General features: G+C 39.1%; 1 protein-coding gene across 2 annotated transcripts in view; it reads right to left on the bottom strand.

Moving 5' to 3' along the window:
• Positions 1–25,303, bottom strand: part of sart1 (spliceosome associated factor 1, recruiter of U4/U6.U5 tri-snRNP) — a 36,117-nt gene that overhangs the window by 4,129 nt on the left and 6,685 nt on the right. The window contains exons 5-18 of one of the 2 annotated variants that reach the window (XM_062965216.1): positions 25,164–25,269; positions 23,008–23,085; positions 22,777–22,876; positions 21,956–22,101; positions 17,987–18,193; positions 16,583–16,707; positions 13,988–14,151; positions 13,774–13,904; positions 10,624–10,794; positions 9,225–9,335; positions 6,752–6,839; positions 6,525–6,615; positions 3,922–4,057; positions 2,956–3,045 (exon numbers count right to left, since the gene is read on the bottom strand). In XM_062965216.1, the coding sequence (XP_062821286.1) occupies positions 2,956–3,045; positions 3,922–4,057; positions 6,525–6,615; positions 6,752–6,839; positions 9,225–9,335; positions 10,624–10,794; positions 13,774–13,904; positions 13,988–14,151; positions 16,583–16,707; positions 17,987–18,193; positions 21,956–22,101; positions 22,777–22,876; positions 23,008–23,085; positions 25,164–25,269 (1,744 nt within the window). Of the gene's footprint in view, positions 1–2,955; positions 3,046–3,921; positions 4,058–6,524; positions 6,616–6,751; positions 6,840–9,224; positions 9,336–10,623; positions 10,795–13,773; positions 13,905–13,987; positions 14,152–16,582; positions 16,708–17,986; positions 18,194–21,955; positions 22,102–22,776; positions 22,880–23,007; positions 23,086–25,163; positions 25,270–25,303 lie in introns of both variants that reach the window. The other variant, XM_062965215.1, reaches the window with a different exon arrangement.

Genomic DNA, 25,303 nt, shown 5'->3' with positions numbered 1-25,303 from the left:
CAACACCACTCTGAAAACAAGGGAATTCCAGACAGGAAACAATCAGGGCCAGCTAACACCTCCCAACAAAGTATTCCCATCATCAAAGTCTGGCAAATCCTCTGTTTTCTCAGGGCCACAGACAGTAGAAGCACATAAAATATCGCAAACAACACCACTCTGAAAACAAGGGAATTCCAGACAGGAAACAATCAGGGCCAGCTAACACCTCCCAACAAAGTATTCCCATCATCAAAGTCTGGAAAATCCTCTGTTTTCTCAGGGCCACAGACAGTAGAAGCACATAAAATATCGCAAACAACACCACTCTGAAAACAAGGGAATTCCAGACAGGAAACAATCAGGGCCAGCTAACACCTCCCAACAAAGTATTCCCATCATCAAAGTCTGGCAAATCCTCTGTTTTCTCAGGGCCACAGACAGTAGAAGCACATAAAATATCGCAAACAACATCACTCTGAAAACAAGGGAATTCCAGACAGGAAACAATCAGGGCCAGCCAACACCTCCCAACAAAAAATTCACTCAGGGAGGAAACAGCCAGGCTTTAAAGCTGCAAGGCCATTACATCCTAATCATTTTTCCTAATTGCAGCATTCATACTTGCCTCCAACAAACAAAAAAAACAACCAATCAGAAATATTGTATATTCACAACCTTTAGGAAATAATGTCCCCTGATGGCGCAGCGTGTTAAAGCGCTGAGCTGCTGAACTTCTGGACCGAAAGGCCACAAGTTTGAATTGGGGGAGCGGAGAGAGCCCCCACTGTTAGCCCCAGCTTCTGCCAACCCAGAAGTTTGAAAACATGCAAATGTGAGTGCATCAATAGGTACTGCTCCGGCGGGAAGGTAACACCGCTCCATGTAGTCATCCCACATGACCTTGGAGGAGTCTACGGACAACGCCGGCTCTTCGGCTTAGAAATGGAGATGAGCACCAACCTCCAGAGTCAGACACGACTGGACTTAATGTCTGGGGAAAACCTTGACCCTTGACCTTAACTACCACCAATTTCTCAATACTTTATTTCCCAGAACACCAGACTTCGCCACAGCAACGCGTGGCCGGGCACAGCTAGTAATATATAATAGGATTATTATGCTATACTAATAATATTGCAGTATAGTGGTATAGTGCTATATAGTAATATAATGCTTATATACTGCTATGCTAATAATATAATGTACGTAAATATAATATTGACTATATTATAATGTAATACAATGAAATACACTATTATAATTGCATATTATAATATATATATTACTAATAATACTGCAGTATAGTGGTATAGTGCAATATAATATAATGCTTATATTCTGCTTTACTAATAATATAATATACAGTACAGTCTCACTTATCCAACATAAACGGGCCGGCAGAAGCTTGGATAAGCGAATATCTTGGATAATAAGGAGGGATTAAGGAAAAGCCTATTAAACATCAAATTAGGTTATGATTTTACAAATTAAGCACCAAAACATCATGTTATACAACAAATTTGACAGAAAAAGTAATTCAATAGGCAGTAATGCTATGTAGTAATTACTGTATTTACGAATTTAGCACCAAAATATCACGATATTTTGAAAACATTGACTACAAAAATGGCTTGGATTATCCAGAGGCTTGGATAAGAGAGGCTTGGATAAGTGAGACTCTACTGTATTATAATTGCATATATTATATATTACATGTAATATTACTAATAATATTGCAGTATAGTGGTATAGTGCAATATAGTAATATAATGCGTATATACTGCTATACTAATAATATAATATATATTTTGTATGTGTGTGTGTGTATATATATATATAATATTGATAATATTGTAATGTAACACAATAATACACTATTGTAACTACATATTATATATTACATGTAATATTACTAATATTACTAATAATATTGCAGTATAGTGGTATAGTGCAATATAATATAATGCTTACATTCTGCTATACTAATAATATAATATATTGTATACATCAGGGGTCCCCAAACTTTTTAAGTGGAGGGCCGGTTCATGGCCCCTCAGACTGTTGAGGGGCCGGATTATCATTTGAAAAAAAAATACAAATTCCGATGCACCCTGCACATGTCTTATTTGTAGTGCAAAAACAACAACAACAACAACAATGAAAGAACAATACAATATTTAAAAATAAAAACATTTTAACCAACATACATTGATCAGGATTTCAATGGGAAGTGTGGTCCTGCTTGTTAATTAAGGTTGTTGTTGTTGTTGTTGTTGTTGTTGTTGTGTGCCTTCAAGTCATTTCAGACTTTGGGTGAGGCTAAGTCTAAAATGTATTTATTTATTATTTATTTATTTACTGCATTTATTTACTACATTTGTATCACACCCTTCTCACCCCAAAGGGGACTCAGAGTGGCTTACAAATTATGCGTACATACAATATATTATATTATTAGCATAGCACAATATTAGCATTATATATTACTATATTGAACTATACCACTATATTGTAATATTATAAGTAATATTATAAGTAATATAGAATATATAATTAATATTATTATATGGTATTATTATTAGTGTTATATTGTATTACATTATAATATTATTATCAATATTATATGTACATACAATATATTTTATTATTAGCATAGCACAATATTAGCATTATATATTACTATATTGAACTATACCACTATATTGTAATATTATAAGTAATATTATAAGTAATATAGAATATATAATTAATATTATTATATGGTATTATTATTAGCGTTATATTGTATTACATTATAATATTATTATCAATATTATATGTATATACAATATATTATATTATAAAACTGAGGGCGTGGGCCAGGTAAATGACCTCGGAGGGCCGCATCCGGCCCCCGGGCCTTAGTTTGGGGACCCCTGGTATACATATATAATATTGGGGGGAATGTATAGGGGGTGGGATATGTAGCCTCACCGCCTCTTCGTCCAGCTTCTTCATACGCCGCTCCGTCTTCATCTTGCCGGAGCCTTTGCCGTGGAAGCGGTGGGAGAGCTGCCGGAAGGCCTGGAAAGAGACAAGCAAGTCAGGCCTAAATCCTAGAATCTGGAGTCGGAGGGAACCCTAAAGGCCATCCGGTCCAGCCCCATTTTGCCAGGCAGGAAGACCCCATTCCAAGCATATTTTCCAGCCTGGGATGGATATAAGACGCTAAATTTTTGGGTGGGTTCTATGCCCAGAGCAGGGGTCCCCAAACTTTTTAAACAGGGGGCCAGTTCACGGTCCCTCAGACCGTTGGGGGGGAGGGGGGGCGGGGCGGACTATAGTTTTTTAAAAAACTACGAGCAAATTCCTATGCACACTGCACATGTCTTATTTTGAAGTAAACAAACAAGACGGGAACAAATAAAGCCTCAATGTTGTTAATAATAATAATAATAATCATCATCATCATCATCATCATCTATATATATAAAAGAGTGATGGCATCACGGCGACCCACAAAACAACAAAACTACAGGCCCCCCAACCTCGAAATTTGACAACACAACCCATCATCCACGCCTCTAGGTTGATACAACAAAAAGACAAGAAAAATAAAGTCCTAATTAGAGAGAGAGGAATAATTGCTTTTATCCAATTGCTGCCAGTTAGAAGGCTAAGCTCCTCCAACTTGGTCTCCTAGCAACCCAAAAATAATAATAAAAAACACTAAAAAATAATACAATAAAATACTATAATAACAGAAAATAACTAAAAATAATACAAGAAAATAATAAAATAGAATAAATAAAAATATCACTTACAATAAAATTAATAAAAAAATGCAAATAATGTCAAATAAAAATTACACAACAATTTTTAACCAATACCACCACCACTTTGCCACAGCAACGCGTGGCCGGGCACAGCTAGTAATAATAATATTTGTTCCACCCTGACCTCCTTAGGGGTGAGCTTGCGCCCGGTCTCGTCCACGTATTCGATCTTGACGTCCGGCTTGTAGCCGTCCTTCTCCTTGAAGTCCTGCGTGAAGCCCCGGTACTCCTCCCGGCGGCTGTATTTGTCGTCAATGGCCCTGGCGGGAGAGAAGGAACGGACACAAGGCTTTGCAACGCGAAATCCCAAGTGTCTTGGGACTATCAAAGGCGCCGGCAGCATTCTCTCCTGACGTTTCTCCTACATCTGTGGCTGGCATCTTCAAGAAGTTCTGTTGGGGGTGAGGCAAGTGGAGTCTATATATATATATATATATATATATATATATATATATATATATATACCAGTGTGTCTGTTTGAAGCCAGTGTGAATGTTGCAATTGGCGAGCTTGAATAGCATTGAGTGGCCATGAAGCTACAAAGTCAATCAGTGAGGGTATCTGCATAGAGGGAGCCTGGCCTCTGCTGCCTGGAGGCACCCTCACTTTGGGAGGTGTTAACTGGCCCTTGATTGATTCCACCCAACAAACAATCTAATGCAAGTGAACACCTCCCAAACAGAGGGTGTCTCCAGGCAACAACAGCCAGCTTACCTCTATGCAGATACCTTCACTGATTGACTTTGCAGCTTCATGGCTCCTCAATGCTATTCAAGCTTGCTCATTGCAACACTCACTTGCTTCAAACAGGCAAGGGTTCTTTCTCCCACCCTGGACATTATTCCACAGGGATATATACACTCCACTTGCTACCTCTATGCAGATACCCTCACTGATTGACTTTGCAGCTTCATGGCAACTCAATGCTGTTCAAGCTTGCTAATAGTAACATTCACACTTGCTTCAAACAGACAAGGGTTCTTTCTCCCACAGATATAAACTTCATTTGTCTCGCTGCCAACAGAAGCTCTGAAGATGCAATTAATAATAATAATAATAATAATAATAATAATAATAATAAAACTTTATTTATATACCGCCCTATCTCCTGGATGGGACTCAGGGCGGTTTACAGTCATAAAAGCAAACACAAACGTTACATAATAACATAATACACATTATTAAACAAAGTAAAACAATACAATTACAACAATAAATCACACTTACAATTAGCCACAGATGCAGGTGAAACATCAGGAGAGAATGCTGCAGGAACATGGCCATACAGCTTGGATGCATACAACACCCCACAAATAATAATAATAATAATAATAATAATAATAATAATAATAATTAAAACTTTATTTATACCCTGCCACCATCTCCCCTGGGGACTCGGGGTGGTTTAAATACACTTAAATGCAATTAATTTAATACAATTAATTACACTTAACCTAAGAGAACAACTCCCTAGGACAGTGATGGCCAACCTATGACACGCGTGTCAGCACTGACACGCCTAGCCATTTTTGCTGACACGCTGCCGCATGCAGATTGATTGGATGACTATGTCTTTTGTGGCCAAATTTGGTGAGATTTGGTCCAGTGGTTTTGTTGTTTACTCCATGGGAATTGTGCACATTACATTTACAGTAGAGTCTCACTTATCCAACATAAACGGGCCGGCAGAACGTTGGATAAGCGAATATGTTGGATAATAAGGAGAGATTAAGGAGAAGCCTATTAAACATCAAATTAGGTTATGATTTTACAAATTAAGCACCAAAACATCATGTTATACAACAAATTTGACAGAAAAAGTAGTTCAATACGCAGTAATACTATGTAGTAATTACTGTATTTACGAATTTAACACCAAAATATCACGATGTATTGAAAACATTGACTACAAAAATGCGTTGGATAATCCAGAACGTTGGATAAGCGAATGTTGGATAAGTGAGACTCTACTGTATATATATATTATATCATTCTATTATTATTCTATTATTATTGTAGTATATTGTCACATTACAGTAGAGTCTCACTTATCCAACACTCGCTTATCCAACGTTCTGGATTATCCAACGCATTTTTGTAGTCAACGTTTTCAATATACCATGATATTTTGGTGCTAAATTCGTAAATACAGTAATTACTACATAGCATTACTGTGTATTGAACTATTTTTTCTGCCAAATTTGTTGTATAACATGATGTTTTGGTGTTTAATTTGTAAAATCAGAACCTAATTTAATGTTTAATAGGCTTTTCCTTAATCTCTCCTTATTATCCAACATATTCGCTTATCCAACATTCTGCCGGCCCGTTTACGTTGGATAAGTGAGACTCTACTGTATTACCATTATATTATGATTATATTATCTATTATTCATGACTACATTGATACTACAATAGGGAGAAATCAGCGTGGAAAGTGCACGAGGTCCCATAGATTGTTGTACATGGAAATAATGGTAGTCAATAGTTTTTGATTTATTAAATACAGTTATATATTACAATTATATATTTTTGTTATTTAAACTATACATATTGTGAAATTATGTTTTCTTTCTCAAAGTGACACACCACCCAAGTCATGCTAGGTTTTTTTGGTGAATTTTGACACACCAAGCGCAAAAGGTTGCCCATCACTGCCCTAGGAACATTGAGATCCTCCAGGACAATTATGTGGTCAGCTTTCTACTACAGAGCCTCTTGACTTACATCTTGTCCTCGATGCAGTAGACGGCCGACGGGAGCGACTTATTGGGCGCCTTGACCCTGGCCACTTTCTGGACGGTCGTTTCCAGCAAACCTGGAGGAGAGAAAGAAGCCTTGGGATCCTGGAATAAGACAGCAGTTGGCAGCAGTCTGTCCTTTTCTCCGGCGAGAAGCTGCACTGAGAGCGGTTTCATCTCGTCCGCAACAAAGCAAGCTGCTCCCGTTCTTACCTTTGTTCTGGCAAAGCATCAGGGCTGCGGCCAGACCCCGGTTGACAATGGGCTCTTCGTCCAAGATGGTGGTGGAGGAAGCCGAAAACTGCAAGACAGAGAAAGGTGGATGGGCCGGGAAGAGAAAAGTGAGGGAGTATGGTTGCCGTCAGAGAAAAACAAACACAACATGTTCCCCTACCACGTCACTAATTCCGTGCAAGCGTGGAGTAGTTATGGTAGCTTACAATAATCCTCAGCTGCTGTAAGAAAATTGCACAGACAGACTACAAACAGAGGCACAACTGTGTGGCCCAAATGATCCATTGGAACTTATGCATCAAGTACCACCTGCCAGCAGCAAAGAACTGGTGGGATCACAAACCAGGAAAGGTCGTGGAAAATGAACACGCAAAGATACTGTGGGACTTCCGAATCCAGACTGACAAAGTTCTGGAACACAACACACCAGATATCACAGTTGTGGAAAAGAACAAGGTTTGGATAATTGGTGTCGCCATCCCAGGTGACAGTCGCGTTGATGAAAAACAACAGGAAAAACTCAGCCGCTCTCAGGACCTCAAGATTGAACTTCAAAGACTCTGGCAGAAACCAGTGCAGGTGGTCCCGGTGGTGATGGGCACATTGGGTGCCGTGCCAAAAGATCTCAGCCGGCATTTGGAAACAATAGACATTGACAAAATTACGATCTGCCAACTGCAAAAGGCCACCCGACTGGGATCTGCACGCATCATCCGAAAATACATCACACAGTCCTAGATACTTGGGAAGTGTTCGACTTGTGGTTTTGCGAAACGAAATCCAGCATGTCTATCTTGTTTGCTGTGTCATACAACATCGTTGTGTCAATAATAATAATAATAATAATAATAATAATAATAATAACAACCCTAATACATCACACAGTCCTAGACACTTGGGAAGTGTTCGACTTGTGATTTTGTGATATGAAATCCAGCATGTCTATCTTGTTTGCTGTGTCATAATAAATAATAATAATAAACAAGAAACCTCATGACCATTCACTTCACCCTCGCAGTGATGTTGACCAGCTTTATCTGCCTGGAAAATCAGGGGTCAGAGGACTCTTACAAGTAAAACAAGCAGTCAAAGAAGAAGAACATGCCCTGGCAGAAGATGGAAAGCAAAGTGAAGAACCTGCTTGGATTGAAGTCAAAAATCAGAAACTCCTCAAAGCACAGCAGACAAAGAATCAGTACAAGAAAACCGCACTACAAACTAGAGCTGACAGCTGGCACAACAAAACACTGCATGGAAAGTTCCTTGACAAAACTAAAGGAAAAGCTGACAAGGAGAAGACCTGGCTCTGGCTCACGAATGGGACCCTGAAGAAGGAGACAGAAGGCCTGATCCTTGCAGCCCAGGAGCAAGACATCAGGACAAAGGCAAACAAGGCCAAGATCGAAAAATCAGCTGATGACCCAAAATGCAGACTGTGCAAGGAAACCGACTAAACCATGGATCATCTCCTCAGCTGCTGTAAGAAAATCGCACAGACAGACTACAAACAGAGGCACAACTATGTGGCCCAAATGATTCATTGGAACTTATGCCTCAAGTATCACCTCCCAGCAGCAAAGAACTGGTGGGATCACAAACCTGCAAAAGTCTTGGAAAATGAGCACGCAAAGAGACTGTGGGACTTCCGAATCCAGACTGACAAAGTTCTGGAACGCAACACACCAGACATCACAGTTGTGGAAAAGAACAAGGTTTGGATCATTGATGTCGCCATCCCAGGTGACAGTCGCATTGACGAAAAACAACAGGAAAAACTCAGCTGCTCTCAGGACCTCAAGATTGAACTTCAAAGACTCTGGCAGAAACCAGTGCAGGTGGTCCCGGTGGTGATGGGCACACTGGGTGCCGTGCCAAAAGATTTCAGCCGGCATTTGGAAACAATAGACATTGACAAAATCACGATCTGCCAACTGCAAAAGGCCACCCGACTGGGATCTGCGCGCATCATCCGAAAATACATCACACAGTCCTAGACAGTTGGGAAGTGTTCGACTTGTGGTTTTGCAAAACGAAATCCAGCATGTCTATCTTGTTTGCTGTGTCATACAACGTCGTTGTGTTGATAATAATAATACATCACAGAGTCCTACACATTTGGGAAGTGTTCGACTTGTGATTTTGTGATACGAAATCCAGCATGTCTATCTTGTTTGCTGTGTCATAATAAAATAATAATAATAATAATACATCACACAGTCCTAGACACTTGGGAAGTGTTCGACTTGTGATTTTGTGATACGAAATCCAGCATATCTATCTTGTTTGCTGTGTCATACAACATCGTTGTGTCCATAATAATAATAATAATAATAATAATAATAATAATAATAATAATAATAATAATAATAATAATAAGTGCCATCACCGCGCCCCTGGATCGCTCCAGCTGTATCTCTCCCAAAGGAGACTCGACACAAAATTTAAAACTTACGTCTTGTTGCTGCTTCTCCTCGTCCAAGTTGACCGTGCTCCAGCCAATGTTCTCCTCGCCGTCCGAATCGGACCCCCCGTTGGCTGACCGCTCGTCGTCCCGCTCAAAATCCTGCAAGAAACAAAGGTGGTTTTTGCGTGTTCCTCTTTCACACGTCATGTGCAACCATCAATGGGACCCCCACAGGACGGAACGCCATAAAGGACCGGCAGCCAGGAGGCAACTCAACATAGAATCAATATCCCAAAGGCTAGGCTGCTTCTATGCAGATACTCTCACTGATTGACTTTGCAAACTTCATGGCTACTCAAAGCTATTCAAGATTGCTCATTGCAACATCCACACTTGTTTCTAAACAGATAAGGGTTCTTTCTCCCACCCTGGACATTATTCCACAGGTATATATATATACATTCCACTTGCTACCTCCATGCAGATACCCTCACTGATTGACTTTGCAGCTTCATGGCTACTCAATGCTATTCAAGATTGCTCATTGCAACATCCACATCTGTTTTAAACATATAAGGGTTCTTTCTCCCACCCTGGACATTATTCCAAAGGTATATATATATACATTCCACTTGCTACCTCTATGCAGATACCCTCACTGATTGACTTTGCAGCTTCATGGCTACTCAATGCTATTCAAGATTGCTCATTGCAACATCCACATCTGTTTTAAACATATAAGGGTTCTTTCTCCCACCCTGGACATTATTCCACAGGTATATATATATACACTCCACTTGCTACCTCCATGCAGATACCCTCACTGATTGACTTTGCAAACTTAATGCTTACTTAATGCTATTCAAAGCTTTCAAATTGCAACGTCCACACTTGTTTCTAAACAGATAAGGGTTCTTTCTCCCACCCTGGACACTATTCCACAGGTATATATACGTTCCACTTTCTACCTCCATGCAGATACCCTCACTGATTGACTTTGCAGCTTCATGGCTACTCGATGCTATTCAAACTTGCTCATTGCAACATCCACACTTGTTTCTAAACAGATAAGGGTTCTTTCTCCCACCCTGGACATTATTCCACAGGGATATATACACTCCGCTTGCTATCGCCTTGCAGATACCCTCACTGATTGACTTTGCAAACTTAATTACTCAATGCTATTCAAAGCTTGCAAATTGCAACGTCCACACTTGCTTCAACAGACAAGGGTTCAGATATGCACTCCACTTGCTGCACTGTCAAAAGAACCTCTGAAATGCCGGCCACAGATGCAGGAAAAATGTCAGAAGGGAATGCTGCTGGAACATGGCCATACAGCCTGAAAAGCTCACAGCAATCCAGTGATTCCAGCCATGATGCCTTAAACAACACGTTAAATTAAACGCTAGAAATGCTTGAGCCTCCTCCTCCTCCACCTCCTCACCATGAGCTCCTCCTGGTCCTCGCGGTTCCCGGCCAAGCCGTAGGTGGGGATCTCACCCAGCGTCCGGCAGAATTCGGACGTGGCATTGAAGACGATGGCGCCTTTCTTCTCCAGCTCCTCATCGTCCTCTTGACTTCGGCCCGTGTCCAACTTCTTCACTATTTCTATGACCTGAAAGAGGAATTTTATAGGAGTTGTAGTTCACCTTCATCCAGAGCGCACAATCAACCCAAACTATGATTGATTGATTGCATTTATATTTATATCAATATAATGTGTAATAATTACTGTGCTCTAATAACAATACACAACAATTTAATCTCTAAAATCAGAACACTAAATAACAACAACACTCAGAACACAGGGGAATTCCACACAGGAAGCAACCAGGCCCAGCTAACACCTCCCAACAAAGGATTCCCTCAGGCAGGAAGCAGCCAGGCTTGGAAGCTACAAGACCATTCAATGCTAAACAACTTAAATAATCACACCCAGCTAACAAGTCCCAGGAAAGGATTCGTCCAAGTACTAACCAGGCAGACCTTGAAGCTGCATGCCTATTCAATGCTAATCAAGGAGATCCATGGCAACACCTGCCTCAACCAGACAACAGTTATTTCATACATATATCAACCCCTTTGTGGCCCACCTTGATTAACACTGAAGAGCCTTGCAGCTTCAAAGCCAGACTTTGGAAACCACGAGGCTACTCCATCTCATTCAACCTGGCCTAGCAAGCAGATCCTGTGTAGAAAACGGCCAGGCTTTCAAGCAGCGAAGCTATTCACTGCAATTCCAATTGGCCACAGCAACGCGTGGAAGGGCACAATAATAGAGTAAAATAATAAATGTAATAATAATAATTAATAGAGTAAAATAAATATAACAATACCAATCATAATAGAGAAAAATAATTATACCATATATACTTGAGTATAAGCTGACCTGAATATAAGCCCACCAGGACCCTCACCCGAGTATAAGCTGAGGAGGTTTTTTTTCAGTCCTAAAAAAGGGCTGAAAAACTGGGCTTATACTCAAGTATATACAGTATATTTATTTCAAGTATTTTATTATATTAGCTGTGCCCAGCCATGCGTTGCTGTGGCGAAGTATGGTGGTATGGGAAATAAAGTATTGAGGAATTGGTGGTAGTTAAGGTAAAGGGTCCCCTGGGCTGAGTGGGTTGCTAGGAGACCAAGTGAGAGGAGCTTAGCCTTCTAACTGGCAGCAATTGGATAAAAACAATTATTCCTCTCCCTCTAATTAGGACTTTATTTTTCTTTTCTTTTTGTTGTATCAACCTAGAGGCATGGATGAGGGGTTGTGATGTCAATTTTCGAGGTTGGGGGGTGTTTACTTTTGTTGTTTTGTCCGCTGCCGTGATGCCATCACTCTTTTATATATATAGATTATAATAATTGCTTTGAGATAAGAGCAATTTGAGTTATGAGTTCAGCCACAGAGCAGATTAGACTCGTATGTACTCTTATGTTGGAAGGAAGACCAAAGAAGACAAAGGTCTGGAAGTCCTACAGGCCCATCTCGCCCACAAAATGTAACTTCATTCATTCATTCATTCATCATTTAATTACTTATTAATCGCCCTCCATCCACGATGCTCTAGGCGATTTACAAAATAAAACTGTAAAGGATAAAAATACATACATACAAATATTGATTAAAAAATATTAAAATAGATTAAAATCTCTAGTAAAGAGCCAGGTCTTGAGTGCGAGGGTCAAAGGCCCCAACTCACGCATGGCTCTCATCTAGGGCGGCAAGGCCTTCCATAAGGCAGGGGCAGAAACAGAAAAAGCTCTGCGCCTGGTCCTCTCCAAGTGCACTTCTCTAGGACCCGGTACATAAAGTAAGTCTCGTTGGGATGGTCGTTGTGACCTCCGATGATGGGAGGAGGAGAGACGGTCCCTAAGGGACGATGGGCCCTGGCTGTAAAGAGTTTTGAAGGTCAGAACTAGCATCTTATATAGACCACGGGAATCTGTTGGAAGCCAATGCAGATGCTGCAGCACTGGTGTTATGTGGCCTTTCATGGGTGTTCTTGTAAGGAGCCTGGCTGCCGCATTCTGAACAATACGGAGCTTCCGGGTCGTGGACATCGGAAGGCCAACATACAGGGTGTTGCAATAGTCCAGCCTAGACGTGACCGTGGCCTGGATGACGTGACCTATGACCTGGATAGCGTCTAGATCCAGGGAAGTCCTGCTCCCCCTTCTTCTATTCTGCCTTGGTCAGACCACACCTGGAATCACACTGGGTCCAATTTTGGGCACCACAGTTGAAGGGAGATGTTGACAAGCTGGAAAGCGTCCAGAGGAGGGCAACTAAAATGATGAAGGGTCTGGAGAACAAGCCCTATGAGGAGCGGCTTAAAGAGCTGGGCATGTTTAGCCTGCAGAAGAGAAGGCTGAGAGGAGACATGATGAGGGCCATGTACAAATACGTGAAGGGAAGTCATAGGGAGGAGGGAGGGAGCTTGTTTTCTGCTGCCCTGCAGACTAGGACGCAAGGGAACAATGGCTTCAAACTACAGGAAAGGAGATTCCACCTGAATATCAGGAAGAACTTCCTCACTGTGAGAAGGGCTGTTCGACAGTGGAACTCTCTCCCCGGGGCCGTGGTGGAGGCTCCTTCTTTGGAGGCTTTTAAGCAGAGGCTGGATGGCCATCTGTCGGGGGTGCTTTGAATGCGATTTCCTGCTTCTTAGCAGGGGGTTGGACTGGATGGCCCATGAGGTCTCTTCCAACTCTACTATTCTATGATTCTATGACCGTTGCCAGAGCCTCATCAGATAGATAGGGTGCCAGTTGCCTCGCTTGTCGTAGGTGGAAAAAGGCCTGTTTGCTGGCAGCAGCGACTTGAGCTTCCATTGTCAGCTGCGAATCTAAAACGACACCCAGGCTCTTAACGGTGGGTGAAGGAGATAGGGCAGCACCATCGAAGGTGGGGAGCAAGTGGGTCAGACCGGTCGAGCGGCCATGCCAGAGAATCTCGGTCTTCGCCGGGTTCACCTTCAGTCTACTAGCACGTAGCCAGTTCGACAGAGCCTCCAGACAGAAGGTGAAATGGTCTGGTATTGACGTTGCTCCAGGCTCCAGGCGCAGAAGGAGTTGGGTGTCGTCTGCATACCTTTTCCCCGCTGTCCTTCAGCTGCTGGATCTGCCTCAGTTTCCTCCCTTTTTCCAGCTGTTTCTGCAGCTCCTGCTCGGCTTCGTCTTCCTCCAAAACGGTCGGAGAATCAGCGCCTGGGAACCTGTCATCTGCGGGGAGGAAGCCGAGGTTATTGACAAGGAAAAGAGCCAGAGCAACAGCCCTCGTTCTTCCCCCTTTTCCGCCTCCTCGCCTTCGTCGCTGCTGATCTCCATCCTCTCGACTCGGAGGTCGTCCGAAGGGGGCACGTCCTCCGCAGCCCCGTTCCGGCCGTATCCGTATCTCTCTTCCTCGCCTTCTTCGTCTTCTTCTTCCTCCTCCTCCTGAACCACCTTCCTCCTCCCACGGCCTCGGATCCTGGGGACATTGGAGAGCAACGCACACGGGAGATTGAGTTCAAGCAAGAGAGAGACATATTTATTCATTTATTTATTGTAATGTAATGTAATGTAAACTTTTATTACGGTCAATGACCAGCTCATATCAAGGGCACCCAGTCCCGTACATCCATATGAAATCTGAGAGGTTATATACTTCACAATTAATAAAACTCCTATAAAACTAAATCATTGACAAAATTTAAAATCTAGGCTAAAAACTTCAACATTAATAAAAACCCTTATAAAATTGAATCCTTGACAAAATTTAAAATCTAGGCTAAAAACTTCAACATTAATAAAAACCCTTATAAAATTGAATCCTTGACAAAATTTAAAATCTAGGCTAAAAACTTCAACATTAATAAAAACCATTATAAAATTGAATCCTTGACAAAATTTAAAATCTAGGTTGAAGATCATATACCAGTACCATTAAGACCCAACTCAACTCACAGGATCATCCATGAGTTATATTTATTTACGACATTTATATCTTGCTCTTCTCACCCCAAAGGGGACTCAGAGCAGCTTACAAATTGTATGTACATACAATATATTACATTATTAGCATAGCACAATATTAGCATTACAGTAGAGTCTCACTTATCCAACATAAACAGGCCATTGAATAAGCGAATATGTTGGATAATAAGGAGAGATTAAGAAGCATATTAAACACCAAATTAGGTTATGATTTACAAATTAAGCACCAAAATATCATGTTATACAACCAATTTGACAGAAAAAGTAGTTCAATATGCAGTAATGCTACATAGTAATTACTGTATTTACAAATATAGCACCAAAAGTATTAGCATTATATATTACTATATTAATATATAGTAATAATAAATAATATATAATATATTGTATATGCATATAATGTTAGTAATGTTATAATGTAATGCAATATAATGATGATAATAATACACTATTATGATATATTTATATTACATGTAATATTCATTTATTTATTTACGACATTTATATCCCGCTCTTCTCACCTCGAAGGGGACTCAGAGCGGCTTGCAAATTATATGTACATACAATATATTATATGATTAGCATAACCCAATATTAGCATTATATATTACTATATTAATATATAATAATAATAAATAATATATAATATATTGTATATGCATAGAATGTTAATAATGTTATAATGTAATGCAATATAATGATGATAATAATACACTATGATAATGATATATTTATATTACATGTAATATTACTTATAATATTACAATATTGTGTTATAGTCCAATATAGTATTATTATTACTAATAATATTGCAATATAGTGATATAGTGCAATATAGTAATATATAATGCTTATATTGTGCTATAGTAATAATATAATATATTGTATATACAAATATTGAAAAAATTATAATGCAATACAATATAATAATAATAATACACTATTATAATTTTATATTTATATTACATGTAATATTACTAATAATATTGCAATATAGTGGTATAGTGCAATACAGTAATGCTTATATTGTGCTATACGAAAAATATAATGTATTGTATGTACATATGACTTGTAAGCCACCATGAGTCCCCTTCGGGGTGAGAAGAGCGGGATATAAATGTCACTAATAAATAAATAAATATATTGAACTATACCACTATACTGTAATATTATTAGTAATATTACCTGTAATATATAATATGTAATTAATATTATTATATTGTATTATTAGTATATTATATTACATTATATTATTATCAATATTATTATATGTACATACAATATGTTACATTATTAGCATAGCCCAATATTAACATTATATAATACTATATTGAACTATACCACTATACTGTAATATTATGAGTAATGTTACCTGTAATATATAATTAATATTATATTGTATTATTATTAGAATTACATTTTATTACATTATACTATTATTATCAATATTATATGTACATACAATCTATTATATTATTAGCACAGCCCAATATTACATTATATATTACTATATTGAACTATACCACTATACTGTAATATTACCTGTAATATAATTAATATTATATTGTATTACATTATAATATTACTATCAATATATGCATATACATTACATTATTAACACAGCCCAATATTACATTATATATTATTATATTGAACTATACCACTATACTGTAATATTATTAGTAATATTACCTGTAATATAATTAATATTATATTGTATTATTATTATTAGTATTATATTGTATTACATTATAATATTACTATCAATATTATAAGTATGTATATACATTATATTATTACGTACACAGTGGGATAGAGGTCCATCACATGCTCTTTATAGGAGGACTTTCTAATCTGTGGCATTATGAAAGATGGGGATTAATATCAATATCCCCACCTATATATTTTCTCTGCTCCTGCTTTACCTGGAGCCGAAATCCCGGTCGCTGTTCCCCTCGTCGTTCAGGGGAAGGAGGTCGGCGGCCTTCACCGGCTTCTCCTTCTTGCGGATCTTCTTCACCCGCCGCTTGGTCTTCTTGAAGGTAACGTCCTGCAGAAAACAATCACGATGCTTGAACCGTGAATTAACGTGTGGATAAATACCACGACTGGGACGAATTTGCCTTGTGAAGGGCAAACAAGGTCAGAGGCTGTGCTGTAAATCTCTGCTAACTACAGATCAAGACTCTGCAATGTTTTTGGTTTGATCTAACTCAGTGGTTAAACGAAAAAAGGAAAAGTATGGCATATAGTATAATACAAAGCAAGTTATGTTACAGTTATACACTTCTACTGCAATACAATCACTTATTGTATGCACTGTATTGTCCATTTCAATCGTGAAATACCTTCCCCATTCCGGCACATTCTGTACTGGGTTTTATGAATTAGTCTTCTGTTTTAATATTGTATGCTTCATGTCGATTTCATCGATTGTTTTACTGATAATTGAGGTTTTATTGGTATAATTGTTTTATCATTGATATTTGATTGTTTTATCGGGCTAGGCCCCATGTAAGCCGCCCCGAGTCCCTTCGGGGAGATGGGGCGGGGTATAAAAATAAAGTTATTATTATTATATTATGATTGTAACATCAATCTATATATTCAAAACTGTATAGGTAAGTGAATGTAATTTGAAACCGTCTCTGATTTGAATCGGGTTTAAATAAACCTGGTGATTGGCCATAACTCTGTGTCTATAGTATGGGCCGGGCTGTGGCACAGGCTGGTGAGCAGCCTGCTGCAATAAATCACTCTGACCATGAGGTCATGAGTTTGAGGCCGGCCCGTGGTGGGGTGAGCACCCATCAATTAAAAAATAGCCCCTGCTTGTTGCTGACCTAGCAACCCGAAAGATAGTTGCATCTATCAAGTAGGAAATAAGGCACCACTTATAAAGTGGGGAGGCAAATTTAACTAATTTACGACGTTGGAATGAGGAAGTGCCGTCACAGTGGATGATGAAGCAGCTGCTCCCCCCTGTGGCCGGAATCGAACATGCCCTCAGGTTAAGTTGCCTCTGTGTCTGTCTCTGTCTCAGTTCTATGTGTTTATGGGCATTGAATGTTTGCCCTATATGTATATAATGTGATCTGCCCTGAGTTCCCTTCGGGGTGAGAAGGGCAGAATATAAATACTGTAAATAAAATAAATAAATAAATATACAATGAATAATGGTAGACTTAATGTATAGTATCAATATAAACAAACAAATAGAATGCAGTGCAAATATCCTATTTATATATGTTTAATCCAAATGGATTTATGTGACTCTCAAACCAAACATATACATTGTAATAATGGAAAATAAAATAATGAAGGCCTACCATCTCTTCTGGGGTGAAGTACTCGGTTGCCAGTCGGAGGCCGGGCACGTCTAGGGTCTGGGCCCGGTTCTGCAGGTTGTCCCGGATCTGCTGCAGCTCCCGCTCCCAGGAGCCGTCGGCCATGCCCACCGCGTCCAGCTTGAAGGACTTCTTCCGCTCCCCGTCAATCTCCTCGTCGTACTTGGACAGGACGCCCTTGTGCTTCAACTGGAGGAAGGGAGAGACCACGGAGGACAGGGATGAAGAGCGGGATGGCCACGGAAACCAGGCCGGGATGAAACCCACTCACAAAAAAAGTCCTTTATTCTCCAGATCGTTACAGAATGGAAAGAAAGTTACTTCTGAGCTATGGCTGTGGCGCAGGCTGGTGAGCAGCCAGCTGCAATATATCACTCTGACCAAGAGGACATGAGTTCGAGGCCAGTCCGTGTCGGGGTGAGCACCCGACAATTAAAAATAAAATATAGCCCCTGCTCATTGCTGACCTAAGCAACCCGAAAGATAGTTGCATCTATCAAGTAGGAAATGTAGGTACCACTTATATGTGGGGAGGCTAATTTACAACACCATAAAAATCATCCAGCCGCCGTTGGAATGAGGAAGTATCCAAGGACTCGGCGTCACAGTGGATGATGAAGCAGCTGCTCCCCCTTTGGCCAGAATCAAGCATACCCTCAGGAAGCTGGAAGAGGTTTAAATTGCCTCTGCGTCCGTCTCTGTTCTATGTTTATATGGCACTAGCTGTGCCCGGCCACGCATTGCTGTGGCGAAGTATGGTGGTATGGGAAATAAAGTATCTTATATTATCTGCTTAGAACTGGATTATATGAGGCCCCTTCTACACAGGTGTATAAAATGCTCACTGAAGTGGATTATATGGCAGTGTGGAGTCAAGATAATCCAGTTCAAAGCAGATAATATAAGATTATAAATGGGTTATATAGCTGTGTGGAAGGGCCTTGAGTCTACACGGCCATACAATCCAGTTAAAATCAGATAATTTGTATTTTATAGGCAGTGGAGAAGAAGCCTAAGTGAGGCCTAACTCTGCCTGTCCCCTGGGCTGAGTGGGTTGCTAGGAGACCAAGTGGGCGGAGCTTAGCCTTCTAACTGGCAGCAATTGGATAAAAACAATTATTCCCCTCCCTCTAATTAGGTCTTGATTTTTCTTTTCTTTTTGTTGTATGAACGTAGAGGCATGGATGAAGGGTTGTGCTGCCAAGTTTTGAGTTTCTGGGATGTGTAGTTTTGTTGTTTTGTCCTAGGCCGAAATTTTATTACCCTTTTATATATAGAGATTGAATGTTTGCCTTGCATGTGTACAATGTGATCCGCCCTGAGTCCCCTTCAGGGTGAGAAAGAAGGATGGAATATAAATACTGTAAATAAATATATAAATAAGTGCTGTAAATATCCTCAGGCTGAACCTTCTCTTCCTTATTTATTTATTTATTTATTTATTATTTATGTATTGACTACATTTATATCCCGCTCTACTCACCACGGAGGGGACTCAGAGCGGCTTACAAATCAAATGAACATACAATATATTATTAGCATAGCACAACATAAGCATTAAATTACTATATTGTACTATATCGGTATATGGTAATATTATTAGTTTTTTTTTTTTCGTGTCAGGAGCAACTGGAGTTGCTTCTGGTGTGAAAGAATTGGCCGTTTGCAAGGACGTTGCCCAGGGGACGCCCGGATGTTTTTGATGTTTTTACTATCCTTGTGGGAGGCTTCTCTCATGTCCCCGCATGGAGCTGGAGCTGATAGAGGGAGCTCATCCACACTCTCCCCAGGTGGGATTCGAACCTGGCAGCTTTCAGGTCAGCAACCCAACCTTCAAGTCACTTAGTCCACTACGCCATCTGGGGGCTCCATATTATTAGTAATATTACATTTACTGTAATATATACTATATAATTAATATTATTCTATTGTATTATTAGTAGTATAATATTGTATTCCTTCATATCCCCCTTTACGACTCTATTCCCAGGCTCTATTCCCAGGCTATCCCTCTATTGCTGGCACATTACTACCGTGTTTCCCCGAAAACAAGACAGTGTCTTATATTAATTTTTGCCCCCAAAGATGCACTAGGTCTTATTTTCAGGGGATGTCTTATTTTTCCATGGAGAAGAATTCACATTTATTATTGAATTAAAAAGTGTATTTATTATATACTGTAAAATAGTTGTTATTATAAACCAGCATGACCAGACAGACTGTGAATCCCATCCAGAATTTCTTGTTTCTACCAATATTTCCATGTACAACACTTTATGGTACATACATTTACTGATCCTGCATTCTCTGGTGTTGTTCAGTGGGCATGCTTCCAAACGAAAACTTTGCTAGGTCTTACTTTCGGGGGAGGCCTTATATTTAGCAACCCAGCAAAACCTCTACTAGGTCTTATTTTCAGGGGATGTCTTATTTTTGGGGAAACAGGGTATCAGCATTGTTTGTGATCAGTTTTGTGTCATGATTACTCTCATGCCATGCAACTATCAGCACCGCACCCCTACTGATATAAAGCACACAGCCTATGGTCAAAAGGGAGGACAGGATGGAGACGGAGAAAATACTACAAAAAAAAATTTGACCTCAAACCAGAGTATTTTCTGTTAGGAATTACTGACTTCCATATGGACCAAAACACAAACAAGCTTTTCGTTTATTTAGTAACGGCCGCAAGGATTTGCTTAGCCCATCTCTGGAAAACCCAAGAAATTCCATCTATGGAAAAATTGATTTTGAGAATTCTAGGTATTAGGAACATGGACTTATTGATACAAATATTGTCACAGAACAACTCACAAGGGCAAAAGACAGATTGGAATAAATTGAGATTTTATCTGATGAAAGAAAAAATAGGAACTTTATTAAAAATGGCTCTAATAAAACCCACGGACCAAGGAGGTAAACATTCCAATGCTTGTAATGTATAGTCACAAAGAAAACTTGACCCGCAATGCAGAAGACCTGGAAGCTGCAAAATTTTGGGGGGTTTTTCCCTATTTTTTCCTTCTTTTTGCTCTTTTGTTTTTTGACCGATTATCTTATTGCTTACCCCAGGGGTCCCCAAACTAAGGCCCGGGGGCCGGATGCGGCCCTCCGATGTCGTTTACCTGGCCCCTGCCCTCCGTTTTATAATATAATATATTGTATATACATATAATATTGATAATAATATTATAATGTAATACAATATAACACTAATAATGATACCATATAATAATTTTAATTATATATTCTATATTACATCTAATATTACTAATAATATTACAGTATAGTGGTATAGTTCAATATAGTAATATATAATGCTAATATTGTGCTATGCTAATAATGTAATATATTGTATGTACATATAATTTGTAAGCCACTCTGAGTCCCCTTTGGGGTGAGAAGGGTGTGATACAAATGTAGTAAATAAATGCAGTAAATAAATAAATAATAAATAAATAAATTTTATACTTAGGCTTGCCCAAAGTCTGAAATGACTTGAAGGCACACAACAACAACAACAACAATCCTAATTAACTTGACTATCTCATTGGCCAGAAGCAGGACCACACTTCCCATTGAAATCCTGATCAATGTATGTTGGTTAAAATTGTTTTTATTTTTAAATATTGTATCGTTCTTTCATTGTTCTTGTTGTTGTTGTTGTTGTTTTTGTACTACAAATAAGCCATGTGCAGTGTGCATCGGAATTTGTTTGTATTTTTTTTCCAAATGATAATCCGGCCCCTCAACAGTCTGAAGGATTGTGGACCGGCCCTCGGCTTAAAAAGTTTGAGGACCCCTGGCTTACCCCATATTCGTTTCCTTTCCTATCATATACAATTGTTCCCCCTCTTTTAATGTAACTCTAAAATCATGAATAAAAATTCTAAAAAAAAAAAAAAAAGGAGGACAGGATGCTCGCTGTGCCCAGGAAAGAGGCTTCCTTACCATCACCATGTCGTCCACGCTCTCCTCCTCCTCGTAGGGCTTGTACTCCGCCTTCTTCTTGCGCAGCTCCACGTTCTTCTTGGCCTTCTCTCGGTCCACCATGTTGACGTTCACTAAGACATCCCCGCCCTTCTCCTCCAAGACACCTGAGAGGAGAGCGGCGGTCAGAATGGAACACAATGGGATTCGAGCAAGATCTGCCATCTCAAATTCCAGATTTTGCAATTTGATAGCTGCTCAGAGGATAACTTGGGGGAAACCCTAACTGAGGAATCTTCCACAATTCTCCAATCTATATATATAAAAGAGTGATGGCATCACGGCGACCCACAAAACAACAAAACTACAGCCCCCCAACCTCGAAATTTGACAACACAACCCCTCATCCACGCCTCTAGGTTGATACAACAAAAAGAAAACAAAAATAAAGTCCTAATTAGAGAGAGAGAGGAAGAATTGCTTTTATCCAATTGCTGCCAGTTAGAAGGCTAAGCTCCTCCAACTTGGTCTCTTAGCAACCCAATAAAAAATAATAAAAAACACTAAAAATTAATACAATAAAATACTATAATAACAGAAAATAACTAAAAAATAATACAAGAAAATAATAAAATATAATAAATAAAAATATAACTTACAATAAAATTAATAAAAAATTGCAAATAACGTCAAATAAAAATTACACAACAATTTTTAACCAATACCACCACTACTTTGCCACAGCAACACATGGCCGGGCACAGCTAGTAGCTAAATAAAGTGGATGTGAGATCTCATGGAGGCTGCCAGAGTGCTAGGAATATACCCGGGTAGGACCTCACCTTTGTCTTTGAGCGTCAGGATGACCGTCTCCCCTTCCTGGAAGGAATCAATGGTGTGCTCCACCGTCAGGCCCTTCAGGTCGCGAGAGCTGTAGCCCACCTGCTAAGAAGGGGACAGAAAGCAGGTATTGCAGAAACAAAAAGCACCCTGCGGTGTTTATTTTCCAATTATAAATCACACAGTTGCAACGAGTGTGCAACTAGAAACTGTGCCCCCCGAAATCTCCTCACCTTTTTCTTCTGCCCGAATTCCTCTTCCACAAGGCTGCTGATCCCAAACTCCTGGTCCATCTCTTCCAAGAGCTTCGCCTGATTCAAAGTACGTTGGAGAAGAGAAATTATTTATTTATTTATTACATTTATATCCCGCTCTTCTTACCCCGAAGGGGACTCAAGAGCGGCTTACAAATCAAATGAACATACACTATATTTAGCATAGCACAATATAAGCATTAAATTACGATATTGTACTATTATTTATTTATTTTATTGACTACATTTATATCCCGCTCTTCTCACCCCGGAGGGGACTCAGAGCGGCTTACAAATCAAATCAATATAACAATATATTATTAGCATAGCACAATATAAGCATTAAATTACTATACTGTACTATTTATTTATTTATTTATTTATTGGCTACATTTATATCTCGCTCTTCTCACGCCGAAGGGGACTCAGAGCGGCTTACAAATCAAATCAATATAACAATATATTATTAGCATAGCACAATATAAGCATTAAATTACTATACTGTACTATTTATTTATTTATTTATTTATTGGCTACATTTATATCTCGCTCTTCTCACGCCGAAGGGGACTCAGAGCGGCTTACAAATCAAATCAATATAACAATATATTATTAGCATAGCACAATATAAGCATTAAATTACTATACTGTACTATTTATTTATTTATTTATTTATTGGCTACATTTATATCTCGCTCTTCTCATGCCGAAGGGGACTCAGAGCGGCTTACAAATCAAATGAACATACAATATATTATCAGCATAGCACAATATAAGCATTAAATTACTATATTGTACTATATCATTATATGGTAATATCATTAGTAATACTACATTTAATATATAATATATAATAAATATTATTATATTGTATTATTAGCATAATATTGTATTACATTATAATACTATTATCAATATTATATGTATATACAATATACAGTAGAGTCTCACTTATCCAAGCTAAACGGGTCGGCAGAACCTTGGATAAGCAAATATCTTGGATAACAAGGAGGGATTAAGGAAAAGCCTATTAAACATCAAATTAGGTTAAGATTTTACAAGTTAAGCACCACAACATCGTGTTATACAACAAATTTGACAGAAAAAGTAGTTCAATACGCAGTAATGCTATGTTGTAATTACTGTATTTATGAATTTAGCACCAAAATATGATATATTGAAAACATTGACTGCAAAAATGGCTTGGATAATCCAGAAACTTGGATAAGCGAGGCTTGGATAAGTGAGATTCTACTGTATTATATAATTATAAGTTATTATAAATTATATATATATATATATATATATACACACACACACACACATATATACATATATAAATATAAATATAAAAATATATAATTAGCATAGCATGTTGCTATGGCACAAGAGACAAGAAGGAACTATTTTCCTGGCTCTCAGGTTGGTATGATGTCTTCCTCCCCCCCCCCCCCCCCCGCCTTTTCTTCACTCTGGTCCCAGAGAGGCAGTTATTCCTTGGTGGGAGGGGTTCATAGCTACTTAGCATTATTATTATTATTATTATTATTATTATTATTATTATTATTATTTAGTTTATTTATATCCCTCCTCCATCTCCCTCAAAGGGGATTCGGGGCAGCTCACAGAAATATCAAATAAAAGCAATAACAGTATATAATACATCAACAAACAAAAACATACACCAATTATAAAATCTGAACATTAACGTAAGATATAAAAACACGCTTAATAAAACATAGAATTAAAACCAGCGAAGTTGCAGTCATAGATAAGCTAAAGTGCACATTATAAGTTGTACATTCAAGATGACAAATGAAGTGCAGTAAATTCGTTTGGAATTTCATAGCTACTCAATGCTATTGGAGCTTGCCAATTGCAACATAAACAGACCAGGGTCTTTTCTTCCACAGATATCTATACACTCCACTTGTTTCACTGCCAACAGAACCTCTAAGGATGCCAGCCACAGATGCAGGTGAAACTTCAGAAGAGACTGCTGCAGGAGCATGGCCATACAGCCCAAAAAACTCACAGCAACCCAATGATTCCGGCCATGAAAGTCTTCAACCACACAATGGAGCCAAGGCCAAGCAGGAGTCCCAATCTGGTGGCAGAACAAGGAGGCAACTCACCCTCTTCTCTGCCAGTTCCTTCTCCACCTGCAGCTTCCTGCTCCTCTCGATCCAGGCCGCCGTGTCGTCCAGCCAAGGGTCATCTTCTCCAAGGGACTTGACCTTCCTGAAGGGAGAGGAAGGCCCATGAAACGTTCTGC

Source organism: Anolis carolinensis, unplaced genomic scaffold (genome assembly GCF_035594765.1).
Source record: "Anolis carolinensis isolate JA03-04 unplaced genomic scaffold, rAnoCar3.1.pri scaffold_14, whole genome shotgun sequence".
NCBI lineage: Eukaryota > Metazoa > Chordata > Lepidosauria > Squamata > Dactyloidae > Anolis > Anolis carolinensis.
The sequence above is the reverse complement of the archived record's forward strand: the minus strand, read 5'-3'. Positions and strand labels throughout refer to the sequence as shown.